Source organism: Lynx canadensis, chromosome E2 (assembly GCF_007474595.2).
Source record: "Lynx canadensis isolate LIC74 chromosome E2, mLynCan4.pri.v2, whole genome shotgun sequence".
Lineage (NCBI taxonomy): Eukaryota > Metazoa > Chordata > Mammalia > Carnivora > Felidae > Lynx > Lynx canadensis.
In genome coordinates this window covers 41,498,361-41,517,639 of record NC_044317.1, presented here as the reverse complement: position 1 = coordinate 41,517,639, position 19,279 = coordinate 41,498,361, and the positions used below count along the sequence as shown (strand labels likewise).

At 49.9% G+C, this 19,279-nt stretch overlaps 2 protein-coding genes across 4 annotated transcripts in view; one reads left to right on the top strand and one right to left on the bottom strand.

Annotated features, from left to right (window-relative positions):
• Positions 1 to 2,316: 2,316 nt before the first annotated feature.
• On the bottom strand, positions 2,317 to 3,089 carry LOC115502087 (regulator of G protein signaling 9 binding protein). Its single transcript, XM_030297297.1, has one exon. The coding sequence runs from the start codon at positions 3,087 to 3,089 to the stop codon at positions 2,382 to 2,384; it is 708 nt and encodes a 235-aa protein (XP_030153157.1). The 3' UTR covers positions 2,317 to 2,381.
• Positions 3,090 to 4,129: 1,040 nt separating this feature from the next.
• Positions 4,130 to 19,279, top strand: part of ANKRD27 (ankyrin repeat domain 27) — a 52,021-nt gene continuing 36,871 nt past the window's right edge. For 2 of the 3 annotated variants that reach the window (XM_030297666.1, XM_030297665.1), the window contains exons 1-2: positions 4,152 to 4,272; positions 15,322 to 15,453. In XM_030297666.1, coding sequence (XP_030153526.1) covers positions 15,352 to 15,453 — 102 coding nt within the window. In that variant the 5' untranslated portion in view covers positions 4,152 to 4,272; positions 15,322 to 15,351. Of the gene's footprint in view, positions 4,273 to 15,321; positions 15,454 to 19,279 lie in introns of all 3 variants that reach the window. The other variant, XM_030297664.2, reaches the window with a different exon arrangement.

The window sequence follows — 19,279 nt, the reverse complement described above, 5'->3', positions numbered from 1 at the left end:
ATGGTAAGAACAGAAGAGTTACTGTATTAGAAACAGAAGAATATACTTAGGGCGTGGTTTTAAAGGATATTTTCCAACATTGGGTCACAGAATGCCCCAGCCTCCTCTTGTCTGGGAGAACTGAGAGTTTGGGGAAGGTAATAGAGATTCCATGCTGCCGTTGTGTATGGGAGGAGCGGGAGGGTACTTAGGAAACTTTTTGTGTTGTCTCTGAAGGTACCCTGAACCTTCAGATGCAAAAGAATTTGAGCTGGCCCCTATTCAGATGAGGCAGAAGGTGTTCCTTTTATTAGTTAAGGTCATAAAACTTTTAATCGGCTTAAGACCTTGTGGGTGTTTTAAAACCATTATCACAGACACGCACACAAACAGATCCCATACTTTCACTGTGAGGTACTGGAATCTGTGTGCTCAGGAAGGGTGGGAGGAAGTTGGGCTGGGAGGGTGGCCCTTAGGACCGCCAAGGCTGTAATACTTGTATCTGCCCCTACTCCTTGGCCCTCCAAGCTGTCCTTGCGAGACTGTCAATTCCCTTCTCTGGTCCCCTTTCCCACCTTTAGGGTACAAAAGAAAAAAAAAATCCTTGTCAGTTTTCAGCCAAACCAAAGTCTTGGGTTTTATTCCAAATTACCCTTGGAGAGTTAAATGTGTGCATTTTCTCAGCCTTATTTCCCCAACGATGTTCTCTCTGCACCACAGGCAGAGGTGGTGGCACTGCTCAGGTAAATTCCAGCCCGGGTCCCAGGGTTTTCCACGTTCTTTATTGAGCGAAAGAAGCAGGGGCCACTCAGCTTCTGTTACCCACACCGTGGTTCCGGTAGTTTATGCTATAACCTGCCTTCGAGAAGGTCTATTTTAATAATAGATGTAGATTTACTAACTTAAGCATGTAAGTAAAGACCACGATGTTTGACTCATTGGCACGTATGGATTCGTGGCCAAATGTCCTTTACCAAAAAACCCAGCTTTGATAAGACAGAACAAATGTTATATGGTTTTTCTTTCAAATGGTTATTTTTTTTTTTAATTTTCTTTTTTTTGAACGTTTATTTATTTTTGGGACAGAGAGAGACAGAGCATGAACGGGGGAGGGGCAGAGAGAGAGGGAGACACAGAATCGGAAACAGGCTCCAGGCTCTGAGCCATCAGCCCAGAGCCTGACGCGGGGCTCGAACTCCCGGACCGCGAGATCGTGACCTGGCTGAAGTTGGACCCCTCAAATGGTTATTGTTTTTAAAAAGCTGCTGAAATTCTGAGCCGAAGCTTTTGCATTCTAACCCAGTCTCAGGGCTAACTGGCTCAAACTGACATGAGACAGTGAGGTTTCCCCTCTCAGGGTCAGTGTGAGGGTCAGGGAACTGTGCAGCTTCCTCCAGAGCCAGCTCTCCTACTGGCTAGCAGGCAAATTCCAAGGGATAGATAGGATTAAGGGCTCCAAAGAGGATTCTGCAGCCCTCCCCCAAAGGAGGATCAAACACTGGTCTAGTTTTGGAACAAAAAATAAACCCCAGCAAAGGAGAAAGTGCCTCTTTAAACAGCATGTGTCCCTTACCAAAGCTCGTGCCCCTTCCAGGCTGGCTGGGGAGAGCCCTTTTTAATAGGCAAGTGTGTGCAATGGATCCAAGCATGTGAGGGCAGGCTCCACATGCCTTCTCTGGTTTCCTAAGTAGGGTCATAACTTGGGGGGAGGTCAGCATCCCAAACCTCTTCCCGCTGCTTTTGGTAACTAATGGATAAACTCTGCCAAGAAGCTCAATCGTGCACCATAGAGATAGCACTTTGCATGAATGTCTCTGCACACTCTCCTAAGCTTAGGCCCCAAAGGATTAAGGTAATAAAACCTGCTTACATCTTCTTACAGTTTGGTCCAGGAAACAAAGTCACAACCCATACAGAGCAAAACAACCCCACCCCCACTCATTTCACCTCACCCCCCCTTTCAAACTGCCCCCCTGCGCGCGGACAGTGGGAATCGCTGGTAGAGGTGGGGTAATCCGACTCAGACTCCGTTGTAAACGCGCCCCAGCTGCACAAGCGGTAACCCATTAACTTGGAATCTAGGGTCACTGTGGACGGTTTTCTATTAATAGGGGATAAAGCTGCTGCATACATTAGCGGTAATGCCCTGGCCGCCCGCGCAAAATTAACTCCTCACAGGCCAGCACCAGGCAACCATGTTCTGCCCAGGCAGATGTGTTCACACACACACACACACACACACACACACACACACACACACACACACACACAGCTTTAGAACCCCTTCCCTTAAACATGCCAGATCCCACTCCCATCCAGAGTGCAGGCAGTGGCAGTCGTTCCTGAAGGATGTCTTCGGGGAGGGAGCGGTGGCGGCGGCGGCGAGTAGAGTCTTCTGTCGGTCAGCTCAGCTTCGCCACGCAGATGGCCAGGGCCACGGCCGCCAGCAGCACGGCGCTGAAAACGGTGGCGGCCAGGGCCTTGCTCACGTCGCAAGGCCCGGTGCGCTCCTGTACAGACACGACGCCCACCGAAGAGGCGCCGACACTGGACAGGAGCTCGGCGCCCGCCGTTTGGCGGGCCTGCACGGTCCAGCGGGGCACGTTGACCTTCATCTCCATGTCGTTGACCATCTCGCTCACCTGAAGGATCTCCCGCTCCAGCTCGCGCAGGTCGTCCACGTCGAAGTCGCGCTCCGCCTCGTGCCGCAGGCTGCGGGCGCTCAGGGCGCGCGCCGCTACGCCCGCGGAGCCGCCCGCTACGCCGGTGCGCACCAGCGGCCGCCGCGGCGCGTGCAGCGGGAACGCGGTGCCCAGGGCCAGCGCACGCCGCATGTCGGCTTCCAGCAGGTCCAGGCAGCCAGAGAAAGCCACCCAGAGGCGCTCGAACTCCGCGCGCTCCTCGGCGCCCAGGCCCCGGTCGCGTAGCGCGGCCGTCAGCTGGGCGCGGATGGCCACCGCCAGCTCCTGCGCCTTCTGGCGCGTCTTCTGCAACTCCTCACGCAGGTTCTGCGAGTCTGCCGAGCCGCCGACGGTCAGCACCAGGTGGTGGTAGCATGCGGTCGTCTTGTTGAGAGCGTCCAGCAGCGCCTTGCACTCCTCCCTTGCCATGGCGGTGCGCTCGGGCGCAGCCCGGCCGCCCACACCCCTCTTCGCCCCCAAGCTCTCAGCGCGGCAGGACGCGGCCGGCCACGAGGGCAGCCTGGGGCCGGGCGGTCCGCGCGCTTCTCATGGCCCGAGACAAGCTCGGCGCTGCCGCTGTAGACAGAACCTCTCCAGCCCCACGACGTGCGCCTCCGCGGACCGACGCAGAGACAGAGCCCCGTTAGCTATCTCTCATCCCCTCGTCCATCATTTCCTGATGCACTCCAAGTCACACGCCGAGTCTCTGCACCGCCCTCGCCTCCACGATGGTCCTCTGCGAAGCCCGGGTTGCGGTCCCCATCCTTCTCCCGTGCCGTCGCCAGCGCTAGCGGCCGCCGAGCCGCGCTCTGCGCCTTAGCCACAGCCAAGGGCTGCGGGGTCGGGTTTCTTAGGATCCGCCCACCCCCGCCCGTCCTCGCGGAGCGCTTGCAACTCTTGGATCTGGGATAGGCGGGGCCCCGCGCGGGGAGGTCACGTGTAGGTCCCCCATCTCCCCCTCCTCTGCACCCCATTACAGATTTGGAGACTAGCCCTCGGCAGTTCCAACCCTCCAGTATCGTAAAGATGGGGAAACCGAGGCACAGGTAAAAGGGAGCCTAGATCACGCGACGTCCGTGCAAGTGGGGGAACCAGAACCCAGGGACCCTAACTCCTAGACCCCTTCATTGACATAGTGGTGTCCCTTGTAGGACAGAGGACTTCGTCCTCCGAAGCTAGCAGTAAAGGGCGATCCACAGGGCGGGACGACTCCCTGATGCTCCCTATCCAGATCCCGCCGGCTTTCTAGGGACCAAGCTTGGACCCCACCTCTAGTGTCAGATCAGCTTTCGGCCCCGCCCCCTCCCGTTCCGGGCACGCGCAGTCCGCGGCTCCAGGCTGGTCCCGCCTGAGTAGGAAGCGCTGTGCGCCGCCTGAGCCCCACCCCGGCTGGGCGGGCTCAGTGATTGCTCTGTGCACACGTCACTCTGGGTAAGGGCTGTCGCTCATTGGCCTGACCAGGTGCGGCTCCGCCCAACGGCGGAGTAAAGGGGTGGGCGGTGGAGCTGAACTGCTGCGCTGGGGTGGTGGGCACCGAGGTCTGAGTCGAGGGCCCGGGAGGTGTCGCCGCCGCTCCTGGAAGGGCAGGGAGTGAAACTATGTAGCCTTTTAAGTAAGTGTCCTCCCTCCTGTCTCCTTCCGCGCCTCCCTTCCTCCGGGACGGCTGCGCCTCGGGGCCTAGTGGCCGGGCGGGGCCCCAGAGCTGGAAGGGGGAGGGGCTCTTTTCTCACCGCCGCGGGAGCCCCGCGGCGCCCCAGGCTGGGCTGGCTGCCCCTGGACGGCCACCCCAAGACCCCAGTCCCTCGCTAGCTGGGCCGCCCGCCCGCGCTCTCCGGGTCCGATCGGCAGCCGGGCTCTCTCTGCCCTTCGTGTGCGGAGTGGGGGATGGCGAAGAATGCGCCCTCTGATCCCCATGACTACGGGACGGGTCAGCGGGTGCGGGGGCTGTGAGCTCGGACTTGGGGGCAGTGGGCGGGGCTTTCGCCCCAGCGCTGAGTGGCCTCGGTGGTTGGCTGACTGCCTGACCCGGCGGCTGGAGGGGGAGGATGTGGGTGGGGGTCCGGAGCCTCTGGCCTTGTGGTCCCGGGGAAGTGGGGGGGAGGGTGAAGGGGCAGGGAAGGAGGAGGGAATCCCTGTCAGTCAGTCGTCTTTCATCCTGCTGGGTAAAATTTACTCCAGGAAAACTTAAGCACCAAGAGATGTTCCAGATTCTGGGTCTGTTCAGTTCTTTTCGTTGAACATAGACTACTGTGGGCTCTTGAGCCAGGCATGGCCCCTGGAGATGTTGGGGACTTGGGCACTGGAAACCGAAGCCTGTGCTGGGCCATCACGGAGCAAGTGACCCGTCTTCCTTGAGAATTTAGGACATACAGGGAGGGAGGAGCTGGCGAGACTGGAGGGACTACTAGTTTGCATGCGAACTGGCGTTTTCCAAGTTTATGGGTTTCGTGGGGGAGAGTACCCTATTTTGATTAGCGCAAGCCTCCCGCCAGCCCCAGAGAAGAGCAGGGAATCTTGGTGAGATATTAGCGTTTTGAGTCTGCCTCCCCCAGCATGGTATTGAGGCAGTCCAGAGGATCCAGAGCGCTTCACCCCAGGGTTCCCTCTCACTGACCTCTCTGTCCTTTTATCTATTGATTTGGGGCCATTTGGGGCCAGGGCTTGGATGATCCAGGCCGTGGCCATTCTCTGCTGTGTGGCTCTTAGCCGCCCACTGGCCACATGGGGCCATGGCAAGGGAAGAGTAGTTTTCAAGACAAAATGGACAGGAGGGAGAACCCATCACTTTGGGGAGCTTTGGGGACAGTGGAGGGAGGTGAGGCTACTGAGATCGGTGGAAGGCCAGAATGAGAGGTCCTTAATGCCAGGTGGAGAAAGTGAGAGTTCCTCTAGCAGGGAGTTCAAGTACGTAAGTCCTTGAAGAATATAGTAGCCCTCTTTAATCTGTGGGGGATGTTTTCCAAGACCCTTACTGGATGCCAGAAACTTTGGATAGTACCAAATCCTATACCTACATACTTATGATGAGTTTAATATATAAATTAGGCACAGTAAGAGATTAACAAAAATAACTAATAAAAAAGAACACTTATTCATGAGGCACTGTGATAAAAGTTATGTAAATGTGGTCTGTCTCAAAATATCTTACGGTACCATACTCATTCTTCCTGTGATGATGTGAGATGATAAAATGCCCACGTGATGAAATGAAGTGAGGGGACCCGATACGGGTTATTATGATACTGTGTTAGCTACTGTTGACTTTCTGACCGTATGTCAGAAGGAGGATCTTCTGTTTCCGGACTCCAGTTGACCATGGGGAACCAAAACTGGAAGATGAAACTGAGGGTAAGGGGGACTACTATACCATACAGACCTCAGTGTTGCAAAGATCACTTTGTTATCTTTTCATGTGGACCAGTATGAGTAAGATCAGGAGGCAGAAGCCCCTGAGGGAGAAGTGCAGGATGGGAGCAGGGACAGACACTTGTGACTAGCCCCAGCGACAGGAAAGCAGTCGGGGCTCTGAAGTGGAGAAGCTACTGGGGTGAGCTCTCTTGACTTTGGCTTGCCATCTGAAATCATCCTGCCTGGCAGCATTGCCGGGAGAGCAAGCAGTAGTGTCTGTAGTCAAGGTCTTCTTGATTGTGTCTCCTTGTGGCTCTTGGACTGCATTGCCCTCGTGAGGGCAACCGCTGGGTCTGTGCACCGTTAGTGTTTCTGTGGGGGCTCTCCCTCCATTTGTGAATTGTCAGAATTAGACTGGTGGCCAGTAACTTAATCCTCTCCTAGAGGAGCAGAGGAATGTGGCCATGTGATGATAGATACCAGACCTCGAAAGGATTCAGACCCAAATCCAGACCTTCTACGTCTGCGAGACACCGAGACGCGGCCCTCGGAACTCCCGCCTTTCTGCTCAGGATTCTGGCAGGAGTTGGGTGCTGGTGCCTCCTCCGGTGACTTCCGGAGCGGGGTGATGGAGTGGTGTTCTGAGGGGCGGTTGTGCTCCTCCGAACTCTCCTGCTTAGTGGTCACATCCCTCTTCCAGCTCTGAGGCCTTCTCTCCCTGTGTGGCCCTCCACATTCCAGCTGTCACTGTGTATGGCCAGCTCTGAGCACAGTTTGTTTCTGGATTTTTGCCAGTGCCTGCATAGCTGCCTGGGGCCAGCTCGTCACCCTCCCCTGGATATGGGCAGTGGATTTTCAGCTCCTATGAAAGGTGACACCTCCCAGGGAGCTTGAGCGTCCTCTAACACCCCGCTATCATTTTGTTCAAGTGGACGACACAGATACAGCATGCCTACGGAGAGCCAGCTGGCCACAAACAGGCTGGAAGCTTTGAAGGAGAGCTTTGAGAAAAGTATAGATAGGATCCACAGATGTTACAGGCCGGAAGGACTTAAGTGACTGTAATGCCATACGTTACGCCATGCAGCTGCTTCCATTTGCTATTAAATATAGATGAATTAGAAAGTTTTGCCCTTTTGCCTTTCCCTTCTGAATCACAGATGAAACTAGTTGGAGAATGTTGCTCATCATTTGGAAAATGTGCCTGATCAGGACCTTTGGTGAGGGCCCTGTAAGGGTGGGAGCAGCCGGGAGTTCATCTCCGGGAGGCACAGACATTCCCGTGTTGGATTGTGCTGAGCGAAGCTGCACGCTGCCGTCAGACGGTCCCTGACCACCCAGCCTCATCTAGGCTGATGGGACGGTTGAAGACCACAAAACCACAAGTGTGCACACCACGTCTTGAAATGTCCGGTGCTAGTTTGAGACCTTGCCTGGCTCTCCTGTTCATAGGGTCACCTCGGATAACTCATGTTCAGGGGTATTTGTTACCTGTGACTAATTTCACATTGGAGTTGCTGTAAATCATCCCATCGTTTGAGCTTCGTCAGGGGTGGAATTTTTTTCTTAAAGGGGTTTTATAAGAGGATTTACTCCTCTTTCCAGTTTTATGAGGAAGAATCCATTTACTTTGCATGTTATTTTAAAATCTAAAGCTAATTCTTGCAAGTAAACTTGTTCAGGGTGTTAACCTACTTTAAGTATTTACCTCTGTATGAGAATTCCATTCTGGCGTTAAGCACCAGACTGCATCAGATTATTATATGTTTTTAACACTGGGAGGAAAAGGTGGGCAACAGTTCTGGACAGAGCTCTTGGAATCCTTACTCCTGGACAGAGGGTTCAGTCCTTGGCAACCAGGAGGAATGATGTCCAAGAGAAAACAGATGACTTGGGACTGAAACACAGCAAGCTCTGTCCCATTCACCAGCAATGCTTGCTCAGTCTTGTGTGTTTCGTGCATTTGAATGGAATGTTTTTCTTTTTATAAATGTTTTTTCATTTTATTTCTTTTTAGAGAGAGAGAACGCACAAGTGGGAGAGAGGGGCGGGGGGGGGGGGGGGAGGGAGAGAGAGGGAGAGAGAGAGAGAGAGAGAATCTCAAGTAGGCTCGACGCTCAGCACAGAGCCCAACGTGGGGCTCGATCCTACGATGTTGGGATCGTGACCTAAGCCGAAATCAAAGTTGGACGCTTAACTGACTGAGCCACCCAGGTGCCCCTGAATGGAATGTTTTGATGTGGCCTTCAGGGGCCTTCCTTTACCTTGCTGCCCCTCTCTGACTGGCACTATTTGGATTCTTGTATTTCCCTGGACTCACTCATCTGTCAAGAGAAGTTTACTCTTGGGTTTCTGTTCCTGCTTCCCAAACCCTTGTCTTACTCTGGTCCTTGCCAGGGAGGCCTTCTCTGCTCCCCACCCCACCCCCTTTCCTTGCTTCTCCCTTCTCTTGTCTGGTCCTTACCTGCCGCAGCGCTGCTCTGGGTTGGTTTTACTCTGCTGATACACATTCCTTGCCTCCCAGCCAGGTTGTCACTTCCTCCATCAGAGTTTGCCCTTGTCACCTCCATCTTGGGCGTGGAGGTGTGGACGCTGAGGCTGAGCCGGCACCTTGTCTGAGAAGCAGAAGGAGTGTCCCTTCCCAGCTTCATTCTGCCCGAATCTCATCCTGTCTCTCATGCGGTTTCTGTCCAAGGGGTGTTTACTTTTGCACTCTGCTGTGTAGAACCAATTGTGTGAATTTTTGTTTTCTTGTGACTCTGTCCCAGCAAAGTCACATTATCCAGTTGTTCTGGTACGGATTTGGTAGGGACTCGTAAAAGGATTATTTGGACTCCAGTAATAATTGAATTCAACAATTCAGGTACCTGAATTGTTCAGGTACCTGAATTGTTGCAGAGCCGTCTCTGGGGTCCAGGAAGGGATTATATGTAGCCTTTTTCATGCTAGGCTCTTCCCCTAAGAGGATTTGCAGGGAACTCAGGCAGTCCCCAGGGGTGGGGCTGTCCCCTGAGGCAGTCCCCAGGAGGGCCTGTAGCAGAGACTGTTCTGGCTGGACCAGACCGGGGGATTCAGTGTAGGGCCTGTGTGGCTGTCTGTCATGGTGACTTTTCCTTTGGGGGAATCTGTGCATCTGTGACTCATGAAATAACCCTTAATCCAGGCTTACTTATTTTACACGATGAGTGTAGTTGTTGAAGGGGTGCATGTTGGAATAAATTCTGACATGTGTGTAACCTCGAATGGGCCAAACGTGCCTCAGTGTCTTCATCTGCAGCATATGGGGGCTAATGATACCAACAGTTGTTTTGAGCATTAATTATAGTTAGTTACCTATAGTTATTATGAACATTAAAATGGGATGAAGATACATAGAAGTTATCACAGTGCCTGAACGAAAGATGCTTTCAAATAGTTGCTGTTTTTGTTTTTTAATGTTTGTTTATTTTTGAGAACGTGCAGGCAGGGGAGGGACAGAGAGAAGGAGACAGAGGATCTGAAGCGGGCTCTGTGCTGACAGCAGAGAGCCTGATGTGGGGCTCACACTCATGAACTGCGAGATCATGCCCTGAGCCAAAGTCACTCAACCTACAGAGCCCCGCAGGTGCCCCATCAAATAGTTGCTATTTTTATCATTAGCTGAAACTGATAGAATTCATAATGTATGTACTTATGTCTACTGTCCTGGTATTTTCCCAAGTAGGCATTTTGGAATATTGTTACATAGTAAGAAAGTAATTCAGTTTTTCATTCCTATTTCATTCATCTTATTGTATTAGGGATAAGTTACTTGATGTTCTTTGATAGTTGCTAATTTTCCCTTTTCAGTGAAGGGGTCTCAGGCTCGGGTTCAGAGTGTTTGGCAGGTAGTGGTATTTAGCAAGGTTTTAACGTCAATCGTTTTTATAATTTTTAAGATTACATATTTTATAGGAGTGATACTGTTTTTATATTTAAAGTTGTAATAAGGGTTCTTTTTAAAATAAAATTTAGAGGTGCGTAGGTGGCTCATTTAAGCGTCCAAGTCTTGATTTTGCTCGGGTCGTGATCTCACCGTTAGTGGGATCGAGCCCCACATCAGGCTCTATGCCAACAGCGAGGAGCCTGCTTTGGATTCTCTCGCCTCTCTCTGCCCCTCCTCTGCTTGTGCTTTTCTCTTTCTCTTTCTCTCTCAAAATAAATAAATAAACTTAATAAAAATAAATAAAATAAAAAAATTTTTTTTAATGTTTATTTATTATTAAGAGACAGAGAGAGACAGAACATCAGCATCGGAGGGGCAGAGAGAGGAGGAGACACAGAATCCAAAGCAGACTCCAGCTCTGAGCTGTCAGCCCAGAGCCCGACACGGGGCTCAAACTCACAAACCGCGAGATCGTGACCTGAGCCGAAGTCAGACGCTCAACCGACTGAGCCACCCAGGCGCCCCTAAATAAAATAAAATTTAAAAGACAGTAGGTGTTTAAAGGAATATGTCAAACATTAGCAGTAGAGTCATTGTGTATAATTATGCAGATTATTTACTACACAGGTGCCCTGCCTAGGGGAGGGAGATATTGGCAAACTGGGGCTGATAAATAGCCTGTGAGCTACTTACCAAGCCATGTGCCCTGGCATAGGACTGTACCCACTGGGAGGATGGGGTCCCTTTTTCTGATTCTCACAAAGACACCATATGGGCCAGCAGTAAGTGGTGGTATACTGGTATGCAGTATGGCAAAAATACTGAAAGCGGCATGTAAATGGGAATCCTGCAAGACAGGTGTTTATATTCTTCATTGCACTGCCTGAGATGGAGGCTCAGATTCTTTTTCTGTGCCCATTTTTCATATTCCTCTCTGATAGCTCAGGGACACCACACGGATGTATGGTAAATGGAGCAGACAGGGGCAATGGAAGCTCCATTCACAACAGGAGAAAATCTATACAGAATATGCAAATAATGTTTAATAAAAGTTGTATATAATCTATGATTTTTATGGAGAAAATTTAATTGGAGGACATAGAAGAAGACATACAGGGAAAGACATACCATGTCCATGGATGATGAGATTCATTATCATAAAGATGTTGACTTTCCAGTCCATAAATTTAGTGCATTTCTAATAAAAATCCCAAGAGGATTTTTCATGGAATTGATGAACTAATTTTAATTTGTGTGATATTGCAAAAAGTTAAGAAGAACCAGACAATTTTGGAGAACAAGGAGGGAGGCCTTTATGAGACAGCAAGGCTTATTATGAAGCTATAGTCATGTAAAACAATGTGGTGTAGACCTACTCTGTCCAGTATAATAGCCACTAGCCATATGTGGCTATGGAGCACTTGAATGTGGCTAATATGAATTGAAAAGTGAATGTAAAGTACACACCAAATTTTGAAGATTTAGTAAGAGTAAAAAAGAATGTAAAATGTGTCATTAATAGTTTTAAAAATTGATCACATGTTGAAAATATAATATTTTGGTTATATTAGGATAAATATTAAAATTAATTTCACTTTATATTAAAAAAATTTTTAATGTTTATTTTTGAGAGAGGGAGAGAGAGAGTGAAAGCAGGGGAGGAGCAGAGAGAGAGACACAGAATCCAAAACAGACAACAGGCTCTGGGCTGTCGGCACAGAGCCCGATGTGGGGCTTGAACCCATGAACCGCGAGATCATGACCTGAGCCAAAGTTGGATGCTTAACTGACTAAGCCACCCAGGTGCCCCTCATCTGTTTCTTTAAAAAACAATTAAAAACAACTTTTTTAATGTTTATTTTTGAGAGAGAGGCAGAGAAAGCAGGGGAGGGGCAGAGAGAGAGGGAGACACAGAATCCAAAGCAGGCTCCAGGCTCTGAGCTGTGAACATGGAGCCCAGTGTGGGGCCCGAATTCATGAACCGTGAGATCATGACAAGAACAAAAGTCAGATGCTTAACCCACTGAGCCACCTAGGCGCCCTGAAAAAGTAAATTTTTTTTAACGTTTATTTATTTTAGAGAGAGAGAGAGAGACAGAACTCGAGAGGGGGAGGGCAGAGAGGGAGACACAGAATTGGAAGCAGGCTTCAGGCTCTGAGCTGTCAGCACAGAGCCTGATGCGGGGATCGAACTCACGAGCTATGAGATCATGACCTGAGCCGAAGTCAGATGCTCAACCAACTGAGCCACCCAGGCGCCCCTGTTTCTTTTTTAATGTGACTACCAGAAAATTTTAAGTTATATGTGTTTATGCATAGTGTGTATGTAATTACATTTCTCAAGTGTTGGATGGCACTGGTTAGACTGTTGAAATAGCGTAGAGCGCAGAAACCAGCTAAACATATATAGGGACTTGGAATATAGCAAAGGTAGCATTATTGGCCAGTGTGAAAGTGATCGACTATTCAAAAAAGCATGATGGGACAGTTGGCTTATGCTCTGGACTGAATTTTTGTGCCCCCACCCCGCCATTCATATGTTGAAATCCTAATCCTTAATGTGATGGTATTTGGGGGTCAGGCGTTGAGATTCATAGGGGTTAGATTAGGTCATGGGGCCCTCGTGATGGAATGAACAGTCTTGTAAAAAGAGGAAAAGACAGGAGAACTCTTGCCATGTGAGGACCCAGCGAGGTGGTGGCAGTCTACAAACTAGGAAGTGGGTCATCAAGAACCAAATCTGCCAGGACCTTGTTCTTGGGCTTCCAGCCTCCAGAACTATGAGAAGTAAATTTAAGCCGCCCAGTCTGTACTTTTTGTGTTAGTAGCCCAAACAGCCCAAGATAGCTTACCATATAGGAAAGAAATTAAATTAGATGCCTAATTTATAGTGTACATAAAAACGAAGATTCTTAGGAATTATAGTGATTATATTTATGGTTTTGGAGTTGAAAGGATATGATTTCAAGTAGTCTGTGTTGCATAGTAAACCAGCCCAAAACTTAGTGGCTTAAAACTGCCACGATTTATCGTTTCCTACTATTCATGGGCTGGCAGACTGGTTCTTCTGCTAGTCTCACCTGGACTCACATGGCTGCATTCAGCTGGTGGGTGGGCTGGCTGGCTGTACTCACTGGACCACATGGGCCTCTCTTCCCCTCATGGTCCTTCATCCCACGGGCTTCTTCTTCTTCTTCTTCTTCTTCTTTTAATTTTTAAAATGTTTTTATTTATTTTTGAGAGAGGCAGAGCATGAATGGGAGAGGGGCAGAGAGAGAGAAGGAGACACAGAATCTGAAGCAGACTTCAGGCTCCGAGCTGTCCGCACAGACCCTGACACGGGGCTCGAACCCACAAACCGTGAGATCATGATCTTAGCCAAAGTCAGATGTTTAACTGACTGAGCCACCCAGGCGCCCCTCACAGGCTTCTTCATAGCGTGGTGGTCTTAGGGTGCCAAGAGAAAGGGTGTGGAATCTGCAGTCTCTTGAGGCTGACACTCTAAAATCCCAGAGCATCACTTCTGTCTGTTGGTTGGCTAACGCAGTCACAGGGCTGGCTCAGATTCACAGGGGTGGGGAGGTAGACTCCACCTTCTGAAAGCGAGAATGATGAAGTCACTTTGCAGAAAGGTACTCCAGATGATAGGATTTCCTAAGATCCACAAAGCACTGACCATTAAGGCAAGGGTTGACAGGTTCAGCCACATTAAAATCAAACACTTCTATTTCTGAAAATATCCATTTGAAAAAATGAGGAGACAGGTCACAGATCGGGAGAAGATATTTGCAAGACCTTTTAGTATCCAGATGCATAAAGAACTATAAATGGTAAGAAAAAGGCCAACAACCCATGTAAAAAGTGGGCGAAAGACGTGATAAGGCAATTTATAGAACATAAGGAAATGACGTTCAATTTGTTTTTCTTTTTCTTTTTTTGTTTAAGTGTATTTAGAGAGACAGCGTGGGCAGGGAAGGGGCAGAGAGAGAGGGAGAGAGAGAATCCCGAGCAGGCGCTGCACTGTCAGCGCAGAGCCTGATGTGGGGCTTGAGCCCATGAACGGCGAGGTCATGACCTGAGCCGAAACCAAGAGTCAGACGCTCAACCAACTGAGCCGCTCAGGAGTCCCGATGTTCAATTTCATTAGAGAAATGAAAATTAAAAACAGCAAAATACTGTTTTATACTCCCAGACTGGCAGAAATGAGATAATTGGACAATACTAAAAAGGGTTGGCTAGGATGTGGTGTGAGGGAGGGGTACACCCTGCTCTTTTCAAGGAAGTAGAAAGCAGGTGGGTGTACCCTAGACTGCCTCTCCTAGGGACGTTCCCACATATGTGCTCAGGCTATACACATAAGGGCATAAGCAAGTTCATTCCAGCATTGTTTGTAATCCCGAAAATGTGGATGCAATATAGGATATCAGATAAACAAATTGTGTCATGTTCCCTTAAAAGAATACTAGACATCAGAAGTTAGTGAAGGAACGTCTGATCTGTATGGATCAGCATAGCTAGGATTTGAAAACTTGTTGATTGGAAGAGGCGTGTTCCAGGATACTTGCAGCGTGAAGCCAAGTATGGAAATTCTGAAGCTCCTAAAAGAATATTTTATATTACTTATGAATGCACGCGTGTTAAAGGAATAGAAACGTGAACAAGAATAGTGGTTGGTTCTGAAAGAGGAGGAGGGAATGGGATCAGAGGGGCATAGGGGGATTCCAGTCTATTCTGACAGACTTCTTTTTTTTTTTTATTTTTTTTATTTTTTTTTAATTTTTTTTTCAACGTTTTTTATTTATTTTGGGACAGAGAGAGACAGAGCATGAACGGGGGAGGGGCAGAGAGAGAGGGAGACACAGAATCGGAAACAGGCTCCAGGCTCCGAGCCATCAGCCCAGAGCCCGACGCGGGGCTCGAACTCACGGACCGCGAGATCGTGACCTGAGCTGAAGTCGGACGCTTAACCGACTGCGCCACCCAGGCGCCCCTATTCTGATAGACTTCTTAAAAGAAACTCTGAAGCAAATACGCAAAGTGTTGAATTTGGTAATCCGGGGTGGCAGGTTTCCATTGTTCCTGTAGGCTGAAAGTATTTCATTCAGAATACACACATATATTTAAAATGTCATAATTTTGGTCACAGAGGATGTTCTAAAAATAGCCATTTTTATTTTTTGCAATGATTTGGAGCTTAAGATTTTCAGGATGTAATGTATACAGTTAGCCAGTAAAACAACTCATCTTGGAATTGGTGGGTTATCTTTGATACTTCCTGATGGGGTGTTAAGTCTGTAGAGTAGAATAATACATGTCAGAGATGCTTTTTAGAAGTTGCCAGAACAGGACTTTTCTGTGTTATATAAATCTGAAAGTGGTCATTTACTGCTTTTTCTTTCCTTGTCCCAGGAGACGGTCTCTGCCCCATCTGAAGTCCATATGGCTCTATATGACGAAGATCTCCTGAAAAATCCTTTCTATCTGGCTCTTCAGAAGTGGCGTCCTGACTTATGCAACAAGGTGGCCCAAATCCATGGCATTGTAAGTGCCTCAAGCCTGAGGGTCATCCTTCTCCATTAGGCGTGGACCAGGCAGTGCCGACGAGGCCAGACATACTGTCGAATTTGGTTAAGCATAGAGGGAGTCAGTTACAAACTTGCTCAGTATAACAAGCCCCTGGCCACGCTCAGTATGTGAACAATAGAGAGGGACCACCACGAGCTGCCTCCTCCAGGAAGCCTCCTGGTGTTGCACCAGCCTCGGGTGTAATCCTTTCTCTGATGACATTATTGACAGCCCCTGATGACGTTGATCTCACGATATTCACCTCTGTTTCTCTTGTCTCCATGTTGACCATGAGGGCCTCTGGGGGCAGACGTCATATTTCCCTCAGGGCCTCAGGCTCCTTGTCTGTGAGGTGTGTGCTCACTTGCATGGAATAAGGGAGCTATAAACGCATTCGTACGTTGCTGTGGAAGGCATTTCCTAAAGGGGAGGACCTGGTGGAATAATCGAGGCATCCAGATTGCAGGAGGAGGGAAGCGCATAAGAGAAACCACGGTTTGTCGCTGGGGCACCTGCTGCCTGCAGGGAGGCAGGCCCCGCAGCGCAGACCTTTCCGGTGCTCGGGTGGTGACGGCCGCGGCCTCTTGTGTACACGGCCTTGCGCCACACAGAATGCTCGGCGCCTTCGGGCTGCTGCCTGCTCGTTTTCTTGCCTTTGTGCTTCTTCGTGTGTGTTGCCCTCTTCTCAGACCGGGTTCCTGCTTTGCGGCCAAGGATTTGAGCTGGAGGAGAAGGCAGCTTACTCGGGTTCACTGCACGTTCATTGTTGGCTGCTTTGTCTGGGAAACGGGAGCTGACTTTCACCTTCCCCTTTCTGTCCCGCGGCCACCGCAGCCTGCTTTCCCCAAGTTCCTCCCCGGTTTTAGGGTCCACTTTGTGATTCATAGATTTGTCCCAGAGTTACTTTACTTCAGTTTGAAGAAGTCACAAAGTTCATTATGTATAACGTATACATGTGTGTGTGTCTATATACGTATGTTCGCGCGTGCACACACACACACGCACACACACACACACAAAAGCAACTGAAGACTATAGCTGTTTCCAAGAAGAAAATAAGAAGCTTCTAAAGTTCACCAGAGACACTATCATCTGTTCATTTCACGGCAGTTATTAAATGCTACTCTGAGCAAGGTACCATGTTTAATGCTGAGGGTTCAACAATAAATAGGATTATATAGGAATATGTTTTCGCCGTCTTTACCCTTATGGAGCTTAAATTCTAGTGGGGGAGATGGAAAATACGTACTAATTACAGCTGTGGTTCATGTCACAGGGAAGAAGTACAGGACACAAAGCAGTCACGTTAACTGACCGAATATGGGATGTATGTCCTCCCCATCTCTGTCCTATATTTGAAAAAATACTGTCTAGATAAGAGCATACTACGTGTAACTTTCTCTTGCTCTTTAAGAACGCCATGCTGTGAATACCCTATGGGACCCGTCTGTCTTGCCAGATTGTGTTGCCAGCACGTAGCACGGTTCCTGTCCCCAGGTAGATGCTTTTCCGGCTGCAAGCAGTGGACTCCCACTCGAGCTCACTTCAGCGAAAGGGAAATACTGAATGTGAACTCCAGCATCTTGGTCACCTTCCTTCTGGCTACCCCAAGGAACGGGAGATTCTTCATAAACTGTATCATCCCGAGCTCCCGGTGGCCCCCAGGTCCTTACTCCAGCCGCTCCTGAGATCTGCAGGGTCCGGCAGCAGCTGTCTGGGGCCCACATTTCACAGCACTGACTTTCTGGCCTTCAGTAGATGGGAGAGAATCAGTGAGGCCAGCTAGCCAGCAGAAGTCACAGCGGGAAGGAGCTAACCGCCGCTGTCTGCCTCAGCCCGGTCACATGTTGATGGCTCGTTCCTGCCCCTCTCAGCTGTGTGATGGGCTAACCCATAGTAGTATTCCGTCCACTTCTGTTGGTGGAATGAGAAAAGAATATTCCAGTAGCCTCTGGAAGAGTACTTAATTGTTTCTGCCACCGCTCAGGGATGAAAGGATGCCGCCCCAGCGGGTGAAAGCTGAATTTCTTCCCATGGGGTTTGGCCATCGGGCCAAGTTTGGCTGCCCCTGAATCAGCCCTGGGCATCAGAGTCGTTTATTGGGCTCTAAAAAACTGTGATCATCACTTTTGAACATGTGTTCCCCCCACCCAGGTTTACCTGCCCCTCACACTCCTTTCTAAAGCACAGCTGGTTGGCCGCCTCATCCTCCTGTGACAGTGTGTGGCAGCTGAGGGTGCACCTGACTGCCCCCCTCCCCTGCCCCCTCCCTCCTTGAGTTTGTCTCCTTTCAAAACCTTCCCATGATTCAGATGCCTGCATCCAGGCAGGCGCCTCCTGCCCTCACCTGCTCTCTGACTGGACAGGAAGCTCTTACTCCCCGTGTTTCCCAGATTCCAACCCCAGAGGCCTGTGACACCCCCACACTGCTTCTATTTAATTAGCACCCAGCTAATTATATACTGTGGATTCTTCAGAGTGGGCTGGGCAGGCCCGCTGCTTCCCTGGGGCTCTTGTCCGTGGGGTATCAAGGATTCCCAGGTGGATTAGGGGTGGGGCCATTTGCCTACAGGAAAAAACACAAATTTCAAAGGGAGATTAAATTTGTTCCTCTCCTTGCAATCTTTTAATTATGGGGTACGTAGGCTTTTGAGGGCCCGCCTGGGAACCTGTCAGCATGTCTTCCGAGTTCCAAAGAACTGACTTCCAAGTAAAATACCTAGACAGGCCAGCTGAGGGCACTGAGGTCTGTATTCCAGTTCTCAGCTCTTGTTTAGCGTAGATCCAGCCAACAAACGTTTATTGAGCACCCACTACGTGCCAGCCCAGCACTGTGCTGGGTTTCCAGGATCACACAGGTGGGTGGGGAGCACGGCACGCCTTCAGGGAATTCCAGAAGCAGGCCGTTGGTAGCTCAGAGGAATGAGTGTCAGGACAGAGGTCATCCTGGGCGCCCGTGGAGTGCCTAACGTGGCCTGGAGAAGAGTCCGGAGCATACCCAGGAGTAGCAGCATGCTAATGCTGGTTCTTGCTTTTATTCTACTGTCCTTTATTTGTTTACTGTTGTATAAAAATTCTTTATAAAGGGGCTAGAGTAAAAACTTTTATTGTTAATCTTTGAAATAAGCAGGTCCCCAACCTAGGGTCTACTCAGAGACTCTAAACTTTGTGGCCTCCACGTAGGCTGTAATCTCCATGAGGTCTGCTCCAGAAGTCTCAAGCTCTGTCTTGGGAGGGCCCCCGAGACACTTGCACTTGACCCCGCGTCCTGTGGGCAGCTTCACTACTGCTCCTCGTCTCTGCCCTCCAGGGGCTGGCTTCCTTACCCCCCTCTCGGCCAGGGAGCCCGGCTCCTGCCTTCTGCCTGTAATGAAATGCTCCAGGCAGCATCATCTACCTGAAACTGGGGGGCCCTTGATGTTAGAGGACCCCTGCTCACTCAACAAACATTCATCGGGTGCCTACTGTATTGTCGAACAGTGAGCAGGAATGGGGATCCAGTACAGCAGGAGCCGGTCGCGCTTTATTCAAATCAGGGAGGCAGAGAAGGCGCACGTAAACAGGTAAATAGAATGGAATCACAGTTGGGGTGAGGTTCTCCGAGGCACCTCAGAAGTTCCTGGTCTCTCACGTGGGACTGTGGGACTCCTTCATCCATGGAGCGGGCATGGGACCATCTCTGGGCCTCCCTGAGTTTGGGCGATAAACAGTCCCCCTCCTGGTTCATGGTGTTCTCTTGCCTGTGCCAGCTCTCAGGTCCCCAGGCTCTTCTTTCTGTGTTCCCTGCGGCCATGAGGTTGTT

What these genes read in the sequence shown, in the direction of transcription:
- LOC115502087 (XM_030297297.1), bottom strand. Translation starts at nt 3,089, where the DNA reads ATGGCAAGGGAGGAGTGCAAGGCGCTGCTGGACGCTCTCAACAAGACG.